The sequence below is a fragment of the Ictalurus furcatus genome, chromosome 9 (genome assembly GCF_023375685.1).
Source record: "Ictalurus furcatus strain D&B chromosome 9, Billie_1.0, whole genome shotgun sequence".
In the NCBI taxonomy this organism is placed as follows: domain Eukaryota; kingdom Metazoa; phylum Chordata; class Actinopteri; order Siluriformes; family Ictaluridae; genus Ictalurus; species Ictalurus furcatus.
This window is the reverse complement of record NC_071263.1, coordinates 4,011,544-4,022,566: the sequence shown is the minus strand read 5'-3', so window position 1 is coordinate 4,022,566 and position 11,023 is coordinate 4,011,544. Positions and strand designations below refer to the sequence as shown.

Sequence of the window (11,023 nt, the reverse complement as noted above, 5' to 3'; positions counted from 1 at the left end):
GCAGTTGTGGATTTTATACAACTTTATTCATGTATAATTGAACTCTGTAAAACTGCTGTAAATTTCCATAAATTGAGTTTAAAGCTTTAAGCTCTGAATAGACTTTCAAGCTATTTTATTTTTCACCTCAGAATATCGTTCTCAGCTACACACACATGAATATCTTTGTATATTGTGTAGGGATTATATATGAATTATAACCTTTATAGATTTTCTTTTATGATTATTTGTATAAATATTATGATTATTAATTTCTTCAGGACCTTTCTCAGCTAGCTTGCTAAAAATGTTTGCTAATTCTAACTAGCTGGCATGAAATGCTAGCAAGAACTAGTTAAAAATGCTAAGATATGTGGATATCTTTGTGTTTTGTGTATGGACTACATATTCATTAAAAAAAATCGAGATTTTTTTTTAAAACTTCAAGATGTCTTTCCTCATCTAGCTTGCTAAAATAAATAAAATAGCTTGCTACATAGCTAGCAGTGCGAGCAAATATTAGTTAATAATGCTAATGCCAGCTAGCCAGTGAAACTACAATAAAGGTATCTGTGTTTAATGATTGTTGGTGTAACTTTAGATTTGTATTGTTTTTTTTTAATACATCGAGTCCTTTACAGACAAATCCCTCATTATTATACGTAAAAAATGTATCGCACATATTTGGATTTCCATCGGGATCAATACAGTTTCTATCTGTCTCTATAACCGGTTGTTGTGCTGTACTGTGAGCACCAGATGGCGCTGTGGCAATCTAGGGTTTGGAAAGTCATAATAAACACGAAGAAGTAGAAGAAGAAGAAGAAGAAGAAGCGCAGCAATAACTGTCGCATGTTATTAGCATCATTGCTAGCTTCACAATATCTTAAATGAAGTGCACTAAGGAGAGTGTGGAAGGGTTTTACTTTAAGCACTTATACAGGGAGTGAACACGCATTTGGGATTCAGATTGGTTGTGTGAAACGCAGGGACGTGAGAGTGAATTTAAAAGCTCATTTATAAAAAAAAAGATGCGCGTGAGATAAAAAAAGAAAAGAAAAGTAAACAGTGTCTTTATATATTTTAATAAAGGCTTAGCCATGAAATCAGACGTGGAGGAGTTAATGCCCAGACTTTTACCCGTGGAGCCACACGATGGAGAAGATGAAGAATATAATCTGAACGAACCACCAAGAAATCCGAAGGAGTATCTCAGACAGGTTCAGTAAGTGTGCTGCTGTCACAGCTGGTGCGATATGATGACGCAATAAACCGGTTTTCACTGCATCACGGTATCTCTAGTTTACTCTGAGAGGAGACCACATTAGAGCTCTTACTCTGTTCATCTTAAAGTGTTCACCCAGTATGTTTATATTGATTATAAGACCATTTATGTTGAAAAATATCCAGCGGAGGATCAGACCTGATACCAGTGCTTTGTGTCGGATCAGTCCCGTAATTCCTAAATCCTAAGCACTAATGTTAACATATAATGGGTTCGTTTTCATTATAGTATTCATAATTATTCTCATTACAGACGGGAAGCATCGCTTTGCCCGGATGTCGTGGTGGCTCAGATCGATCCGAGGAAACTGAAGAAAAACCAAACTGTAAATGTTTCTGTAAGTGTGATAGTGAAACAGTGCAGTGTTTCTACATGGTAATGGATATATAATGTTAAAAACAGTCCATGTTTATGTAATGTGTGTGTGTGTGTGTGTGTGTGTGTGTGTGTGTGTTTGTGTGTGTGGTGGTGCAGGTGTCGGAGTGTCGTGCCGCGCCGCAGGGTTTCTCTCCCAGCCTGCAGTGGCAACGGCAACAAGTCAGCGACTTCTCTCAAATCCGACAGGTCCATCATTTTCACCCGCACACGCTGCTGATATTATTTTCCACTCTCTCTGTCTGTCATTAATAGCTTTAAAACTGTCTGGACTGTGATTGGTCAGTTGAAGGTGTTGATTAGATTACTAGAACAGCAGCTCTGACAGTAGTGCAGGTTTATGTTAATGCGCTCGTTCTGATACGTTATCGTTTCTGTAGTAACGGCTCGTTCACAGTGTGTAATCTTTGATACGGTGAAGTTTTCTGTAAGGAGGAATGTGTTTATGTAACGTGTAAGGAAGGAGTCTCCAGTGTCAGTGCTTTGTAACAGTCAGAGGTAACGCTGTGAGTTTAGGTTTTCCGACATCTTCAGGACAGAGGAGTTTATGCTTCTTTTTGTCTTATTAACTTGAAGAGAAAGAATAAAGAGAGGGAATAAAGAGAGGGAATAAAGAGAGAGAGAATAGAGAGAGAGAATAAATATGAAATATGAACATATAAAATATGTTCTCCCGTAATAAATAAAAAATGTATTGGCAGATTTTTGATTTTAGGAAAATAATTGATTTAGATGTAGTAACAGTATCTCCGCTTCATCACACCAGTGTTGTTCCTGATTTTTCTCCATGAATTTGACCTCAGGTTTTTCTTCTCTTCTGTGTTTCAGAGTGCCTCTAAACACCAGCAGCACTGGAAAGCCCAGTTTCTGGACGACAATGTTGTCATGGTGAGAAATTAAACGTTAACTAGAAATAAAGAAATACACATACAATCTACTTTAACCACAGACTTGGTTTATTAGCAAATGCATAAATTTGTAATAATAATAATAATAATAAAAAATAAAGATACTACAAGCCTAGATTAAAGCTTCAAGTAGATGTTTCCATCACCATAGCAATCATTGGGAAAGAAAACATTTTATTTGCTAAAAAAAACAAAAAAACCCCAAAACATTCACAAAATCTCCTGGAATTCCAAAAACGGCATTTTTTCTGTCTTCAGCCCAAAGCAGACGATGAAGACGGATGGAGGAGATTTTGTTTGGGGGCAAATATTTATCTGAATGTCACACAGAGTGAAGGAGACACACAGAGTCCAGGGCTCGATTATGTCAAGGTGTGAGAGTACACACACACACACACACACACACACACATACAGGTGTTGCAGTTAGACATCAAGTACATAGAGTTTGTACATGTATGTAATGGTTTATAGCAAAGACAAATAATTCATTTAAGAAAACGTGTGAAATTGTCTCATTCTATTGGCAGATACGTTTTCTCCTTTTAAGCATTTAAATTTTTTTTTTTTTTTTTTTTTTTTTTTTTTTTTTTAGAAGAGTTAACAAAATTTTCTGCAATAAAGAAATAATCATCTCAGTGTGAAATATTAGATAAATCCGTCTGTGTTGGAGATATTTTACTTGATAAGAAATCATTTTTACACTGTTGTATCAGTCCATCGTGCACAAGGAGGAGAAATCCATCACCGATTCTCTCCGTTTTTTTTTTTCTTTCTCTCCCTCAGCTCGGCTTCCCTCCATTCCTCAGCATCGTCAGCAAACTCCCTCAGGTAACATTAACGCGGCACAGGATCATTAACACTCGTATTACGTATCCGAACCGTGTTAAATGTGTAACGATGTTTGCACCTGAGCGCAGTGTGTGTTGGATTAGAAATGTCTGATTCGACAGGTTTGAATCATTAATCATTTTATTTCCTGACGCTCCATTCTTCAGTCCACCGTCTCGTCCGTGCTCGAGTACCTGATCAGCTGGTTCGAGGAGAACGACTTCGTTCCACAGCTGGTTTGTAAACATGCGTCAATAATGACATTTTTATATCACAATGATCACGCAGGATTTTACTTAAAGTTTACTTTTAAAAAATGTATTCATTTGAAGACGTTTGTGTACGGAAAGGGCAAAGTTTATGAACTTAAAAGCAGGTTTAGTTTACGTTTATTACAAACGATACGTATATATGTTATTATAGCACTCCTACAGCGACTCTTAGTGCATTAAAATTTAAGTGTTTTTTGTTTAGTAGTGTAAATTAGGTTGGATGATTATATTAGGTGTGTGTGTGTGTGTGTGTGTGTGTGTTGTTCACAGGGCAGATGGCTTTATGCTTTACTGGCGTGTCTTGAGAAACCTCTTCTTCCTGAAGCACATTCACTCATCAGACAGCTGGCGAGGAGATGCTCTGCAGTGAGGGCTCACCTGGTACACAAACACACAGAGACGCACACACATACACACTTTTACCCTGTATAGTGTATGTATGTATGGATACTTCCTTGTACGCTTCAGCTGTACAGAGGAAATGACATCTCTGCCTCTCTGTTCCAGGAGAATAAAGACGACGAGCGTTTACCAGCACTGAACCTGATGATCTGTATAGTAGCGAGGTAACTAACACGCTAACATAACGGCTAGGCGCGTACCCATGGGACATACAGTCATCATATCCCAGAATAAATCACCCATAATAAAGGCATAGAAACCCATATCAACAATACACCCAAATAATATTTTGTTATTGATAGAGTTGCTGTTATACATGGAATGAAAACCTCATTTTAAAATTAATTCTGATCAAAATGTCAAATCTGAGTGGGGCTTGATTCTTTTCAAGTCAGGATCTTTAACACACAGTTAATGATTCGTCTCAGGAGAACAAACTCTCTTCTCTTCTAATGACGATATTCTGAGTATCGCACTGACGTGTAATCATATATACCTGATTAACGACACATGATTAGTCACTGTTTGTATTTGTTTTTTTTATTTATTTATTTTAAAGGTATTTTGAACAAAATGATTTGGCTGACAGGGAGTGAAGACGGAGCTGAAGGTGATGCCCGAGCTTCTGGACACGGCTTTTCAATACTGTACACTTTTTTGTATTTGTTTGTATGGCTGGTGTGGAAAAAAAAGATGATTTAAGTAATTCCGAATATTTTCTGACATCCAGCTTTGTCACCCAACCTCCCCCCCTCCCCCCCTCCCCCCCAGTATTCTGGATCTCTTTCAAAATGATGACTCTGATAAATGTATAAATGGAAAAAAAAAATTAGTACTCTACTGAAATAAACTCTTACATTAACACTTTAGGAACAGATTTATTCTCTCTTTCTCTGTTACTATTTTGTTTTATGTTTAAATTTCATGTCAGACTTTAAATAAAATAAATATATTTTTTATTGTTTTTGTTTATATATACACTTACATATTATTGTATATTAAAATATGCATTTAATGTAAATTTACAGTTTTATTTGTATACACATGCAAACTTTTATGGAAAAAAGTTATACTTGTATTCTATTCAAAATATCAATTTAGGTATCTTTAGGTGTAATTTTCTGTAATATGTAGAAATGTATAGTTATTTAATTACTAGTCTGTAGATTGTTTTGTTAATTTCAATTTGCTTTTGTTATACATACTTAGAGTTTTAATCATAATAATGATAATATTAATAATAAGAAGAATTAGCAGTAGTAGTAGTATTCACTTTTGTTTCACCTCATCCACTAGTTGTTAAAAAGAAATGGCGCCCGTGTGGCCCACCCATCAACTTGTAACGACAATTTCTATTAGTTGATTTTCCTGTCAGTCAACGCAATCGTTGGTCATTCTCGCTTCTCATTGGCTAAGGCCTCTGTCAATCACACAACTCGATTCCTGCTTCCTGCTCACGCCCATCTTTTAGCGCCCCGCACTCGAGTGTGTATGTTAGCAGAACGGCAGCTGACTAGCAACATGGCGGTGGCTGTGCGTGCGTTACAAGACCAGCTCGAAAAAGCGAAGGAGAGTTTGAAGAATGTGGACGAAAATATAAAGAAATTAACCGGCAGGGATCCGAACGAGTTACGGTATACAAAATAAGCTTAAACGGTTAACAGTTTATATTGTAGGACGTTTAGCTAAGTGGCTAACAAACGAGTTAGCATGCTAATGTTACTGCAGTGTTCATCTTAAAGCCAAAATGTGGACGTTAAAGACGAAACATCGCTCTGCCTTCGACTTCAGAATTTTATTTTAGTTACTCTTCATTCCTTTTAACAATTTCCCCTCAAGACTTAACTCGCTAGCTATGCTAGTTAAACCATGCTGCATGTTAGCGTGGTATCGTTAGCTGAATTAGCAAAGCTAGCGAACTAAACGTGCTCCTGTACATTGTCAAAAAGAAAAAAAAAGATTTGAGGCACACAAAAACCCACCTGCTTTAAGGAATAAATATGTTCACAAGCAAAAATATGACCGTGACTAGCAGAAAGCCGCGCACGAATGGCCGGTTATTGTACACGTAGTGCACTAGATAATGTGTAGAAGCCTATTAGTTTGTACCCTATGTAGTGCACACTTGTAAGCAAGCTTCCTTTTCGGACGCAACCGTTCTACATCAAGGATTTCTCAGTTACATTCTATCCGTGTAGAATTAGAGTTCATCTCTAAACTTGTACATTAAATAGGACGAGAGATGACTTTTAAATTATTTATAATGTCAGTCAAGTATATTTGTAGTGCATTTAAATGTTTATTTTCCTTTTCAGATAGGATCTACAGTGTGTTTTAATGCAGAGTCTCTTCTCCAAAGTGTTCTCAGCAAGGTTTAATGAATGCATGTGGTGTTTTTGTCGGCAGGCCGGGTCAGACCAGACGGCTTTCCCTCACAGGCCCAGGTGGAGGTAGGGGCCGAGGAATCAACATACTGAGGTACCTTTTATTTCCTCCGAGACGAGGATGTTGAAAAGATGTAATTGAAAGGTGAAGGAGTTTAATGTAAAGCGTTATGTTTCGTTTGAAGGCGTGGACTCTCCGATGGAGGTGGAGGACCCCCAGCCAAACAGAGGGACGTCGAAGGGGCACTCTTGAGGTCTGCAAACCAGACAGATACTAAACTAAATCAGTTATTAAATCTGATCATTTTTAAAGGTTGCATTGATGTGTATTTTAAATGTTTTCCCCCTTGTCTTCACAGGCTGGCGGGGGATCAGCGAGCCAGGAGAGATTCACGGCATGACAGCGACGCTGAGGACGAGGACGATGTCAAAAAAGTAAGAGAACGGATGTTTTTGGTTAAAGACTGACATCGTAAGGTTGATGTACATCTGAATACAGTAAACGTGTAAGAGTGATGCTCCTCACAAAGCACGTTAGACCGATCGGATCAATTAAATTCTGCACGTTAACACCGCCTTTACGTCTCTGTGCAGCCAGCGTTGCAGTCATCAGTCGTCGCTACCTCCAAGGAGCGCACACGTCGAGATCTTATTCAAGATCAGACCATGGACGAGAAAGGGAAGCAAAGGTAGCAGGCTTGGTTTTTCCTCTCTTAGTTAATCTTAAATCATTTCTGTCATCTCGCAGTTTTTTTTGTTTTTTTTACTCTCGTGACCTAGTGGTTTGTTATAGACCGATGTGTAGTGTTGGTCGGGGGGGGGGGGTTTAAAACTATACCAGTATGTCTTAAAATAATCAAAATGACATGCTCATTATCTAGTGTAAATAATTTTTCATTCCAACGCACACTAAAGACTTAATCAGCTTCATGAATGTAAAAAATAAAAACAGCCCGTGACAGCAGGACGTGCAGGTTTTTATACAAAATGGCGGTTTATTTCCTTTTTTCGTCCTACTGTTATACGGTTACATTACAGATTTATATTTGATTTCATTTTAGAACGAGTTGTGTATGTTTTGTTTGTTGCACCACAATGTGTTTTGAATGAAGCTGAATTGAGCCCAGTCTCTTGTTTTGCTGCAGAAATCGCCGCATGTTTGGCCTGTTGATGGGAACGTTACAGAAGTTTAAACAGGAGTCGACTGTGTCCACAGAGAGGGTATCTTTTTTTTTTTTTTTTTTTCTCTAACAAAGTGTATTAACTTTTGATTAGTTCTGTTTTTACGCTTCCTTTTGTCTGTCTTGATATGATTTCCGAATGGCGCTCGTTTCGAAAACTAGTTTGTGAAGTTGGTGAATCTGCAGCTCAGCCGTAACGGCTTTGAAACGAGGACGAGAAAACATCAGTGCTTTCTCTTTTTCTTTCTTTTTTTTTTTTATAAAGCTTAAAAGACGGCAGGAAATTGAGCAGAAACTGGAGGTACAGGCGGAACAAGAGCGTAAGAAAGTGGAGAGCGAGAGACGCGAGCTGTTCGAGGAGAGACGAGCCAAGCAGACGGAGCTCAGGCTTCTGGAGCATAAAGTGGAGCTGGCTCAGCTGGTAATCTTCCACTTTATCCATCATCGTTTAACTGAATTGTGATTTTATAAACACTCCTGTCGTGTTCATGGCTTCCAGTGATGCAGCTTAATGATTTAATTAATCGGGATTAAAATAATATGCTTTGTTAACAACACAGATGGTGCTTGACATAGAAGGGTATTCATATGCAAAATAAATACTTAAACATTTCCCATGCTTCAGATGTAGGAGTTAAGTTCAGAGTCGCTCGGCTTTCTCATGAACACCTTAAAAGCATGTGTTTTTATTTATTATGTCGCTGTTTATTCATTTATTCATCTCCACCCACCCCCAACAGCAAGAGGAGTGGAATGCCCACAACGTTAAGATTATCAAGTTCATTAGGACGAAGACCAAGCCTCCGCTCCTCTACCTGCCGGGTCGCATGTGTTCAGCCACACAGAAGCTCCTGGACGAGTCTCAGAAAAAAATGAACGGTAAAACATCCTGTTTCCATTATCTTCTGAATTCAACCGTAAATAAAGTTAGTTTAGTGGAGTTAAACCTAGCTTGTAATGAGATCTGCTGCTTAATATTCCGTTCTGTTTTTAAAGCACATTTAGACTTGGTATCGTTTTCCGCATCTGGCTTCATCGTGCGTAAAGATTTGACTTTGTTCTGATCTCGAGTTACGTTTTAGACTTTTCCTCTAAAAGTGGAAGCCTGGACGTGTGAAGTAAATGCAGGTTTGAGAAATGAATCTGAATAACAAATTCGACCGGAATGTTTGATTGTTTTTGCAGCCATGTTTGATGAGAGGCGCGAGGCGTTCGCCGAGCACCTGAACAAGATGGAGGCTCGGCCGAGGCGTCAGTCTCAGCGCGCCGGGAAAAAGGAAACGGAGAACGCTGAAGGGAAGAAGAAAGAAGATGAAGAGGAGGGTAAGCAGAAGGAAAGGTTGACAGGTAAACGACATGGTGTAGAGATGGAGATGGAGGAGGAGGATGAGGAGGAGGAAGCAGAGGAGGAAATGGAAGAGAGGGAGGAGAGTTTAGAGGTCAGGGAGAGGGAGGGAGAGGGGGAGCAGGAACAGAAGGAGGATGAAGTGATGGATGAGGGGAAGGGAGAGGAAGAGGAGGAAAAGGAGGAAAAGGCAGCAGTGGAGGATAGAGAGGTGGAGGAGAAGATGGAGGTTGAGATGGTAGTGGGGAATTTAGAGGGGGAGCAGCAGCAGCAGCAGCAAGAAGAGCAGGAAAAGAGTCCGGAGGTAGAAGAGGTAGGTAACGACAGGGAGGAAGAGAAGGAGAAGGAGCAAGAGAAGGATAGCCATCAGGAAGACCATGTCGAGTCTCTGATAACCGCTGAAAACGACACGGAAGTCCAAGCTGAGGCATCTAAAGATCCTCCTGTTGAAGTTCCCTCGCAACCCACAACCGAAAAAGACGGCACAGAGCCGAGCGGCGCTCTCGAGCCCCAAACACACACAGAACAACCTGAAGAAGTCTCCAGTCAGCCACAGGAAGTAGTCACTGAGCCCCCGGAAGTAAAGAATGCCGAGGGGGAAGTGGACGAGGCACGAGGTCGAGCTAAAACGAAGACGTCGCGTAGCAGCAGCAGCTCCTCGTCGAGCTCCTCGTCTGGTTCCTCGTCCAGCGGCTCGAGCTCATCCTCCAGCAGCTCCAGCAGCTCTTCGTCGGCCTCGTCTTCCTCGTCGAGCTCTCGGTCACGCAGCAGAGAGCGCCGCAGGAGGAATTCTGAACGGAGGAAGAGCGACAGGAGTCAGAAGCCGAGTAAAAGCAGCAGTGGGCACAGAGAGAGGAAGGAGAGATCCAAGGAGAAAGACAGGAAGAGGACGGGGTCAGATGGGAGCAGGTCAGGAAAACGGCCGTCACGCAGCGAGCGGGAACGAAAATCGGACCGAAAAGAGAAAAGGCGCTAAAGGAAAAAGACCGGATCTCTTGGGGGGGTTTTTTTTTTGTATTAAATGAAGTCTGCATTTTGTTTATGGTGAAGAGGTGAAATTGCCTTAAGATGACTTCCTGCTCTTTTTAAAGCAAGACTGCCTACCTATCTTTTTTTTTTTAGTTGATGTGGTGTTTGGGGGTTTTTTTTTTTGTTTTTTTATTTTATTTTATTTTATTTTTAAATAACCTCTTGCATTCATCTCGCTTCCTGTGCTTCTTGGCTTAATTTTTAGCTTTTATAAACATTGATTTTAAGCTAACGCTCAAAGCCCACTCGATCTTTCAGTCCCGTTATCTGATACCCGACTCCTAGAAAATGCAAGAATCAGCCATGATGACTTTCTCGTACTGAACATGAGCGTTTTTGACCTCGGTGTTGTCAGTTGTCGTGTCCTGGTCGTATGGTAGAGTAGTGATCTTGTTTTGGCTGCTTGTGCAGTGCACATGTCTGTTTTCAGTTTTTCTCTGTAAATGTCATGCGTCCGCTGTGCCGAGTGAAGCGCAGCATCCCTGATTTTTTGGAGAGAGCTGCTGACCTTTTAGTATACATGAAGCGCACTCGTATGTGTGGGGTTGGGGGGGGGGGGGGGACGTTGATTAAAAATGTGAACTGAAACCTTGAGTGTCTTGATTTTTTTTTCCTTGTCATGTGATATTTTGGTGCTGTTACACACGAATGAACACACTGATATTAAATAAAATCTTTCCGCGAACATTTACCCGCATACGTTCGTCAAGAACGTTTGCTTCCTCTTCGTTTTCGTTAAGACGCTATAATTATCGCTTTCCTCTATGTCGGTTCTTTTTCAGCAGAAGGAAACCGTTTAGATGGAGATAGGTTGATGATTTAAATTAGAAACGTTCCAGTGTAATAAAAGAATCCGCATTTCTGAGATTAGAATATTCTCTTAAGGTCGTATTTATCCTTCTCAGCGCTTTAATACGGTAATGTGACCTGTGAACCCTTACGACACATCTTCTATACCTCACAGGGTCCAGAAAACACGATAATCTCTCCTAATAACCACTTTAATCTGCCCTTAAAGCATATAACAATATCA

At 40.0% G+C, this 11,023-nt stretch overlaps 2 protein-coding genes across 2 annotated transcripts; both read left to right on the top strand.

Annotated features, from left to right (window-relative positions):
• Positions 1–788: 788 nt before the first annotated feature.
• Positions 789–5,020, top strand: gemin2 (gem (nuclear organelle) associated protein 2). Its single transcript, XM_053633812.1, has 10 exons — positions 789–1,204; positions 1,517–1,601; positions 1,739–1,828; positions 2,468–2,527; positions 2,806–2,919; positions 3,333–3,377; positions 3,545–3,613; positions 3,920–4,030; positions 4,157–4,215; positions 4,611–5,020. Exons 1-10 carry the CDS (start codon positions 1,080–1,082, stop codon positions 4,645–4,647), a joined length of 795 nt encoding a protein of 264 aa, XP_053489787.1. The 5' UTR covers positions 789–1,079; the 3' UTR covers positions 4,648–5,020.
• Positions 5,021–5,525: 505 nt separating this feature from the next.
• Positions 5,526–10,559, top strand: pnn (pinin, desmosome associated protein). The gene is made up of 9 exons (XM_053633525.1): positions 5,526–5,685; positions 6,458–6,529; positions 6,621–6,689; positions 6,795–6,870; positions 7,030–7,124; positions 7,581–7,656; positions 7,882–8,037; positions 8,357–8,495; positions 8,802–10,559. The coding sequence occupies exons 1-9, from the start codon at positions 5,543–5,545 to the stop codon at positions 9,935–9,937; spliced, it is 1,962 nt and encodes a 653-aa protein (XP_053489500.1). The 5' UTR covers positions 5,526–5,542; the 3' UTR covers positions 9,938–10,559.
• The last annotated feature ends 464 nt before the right edge of the window (positions 10,560–11,023 follow it).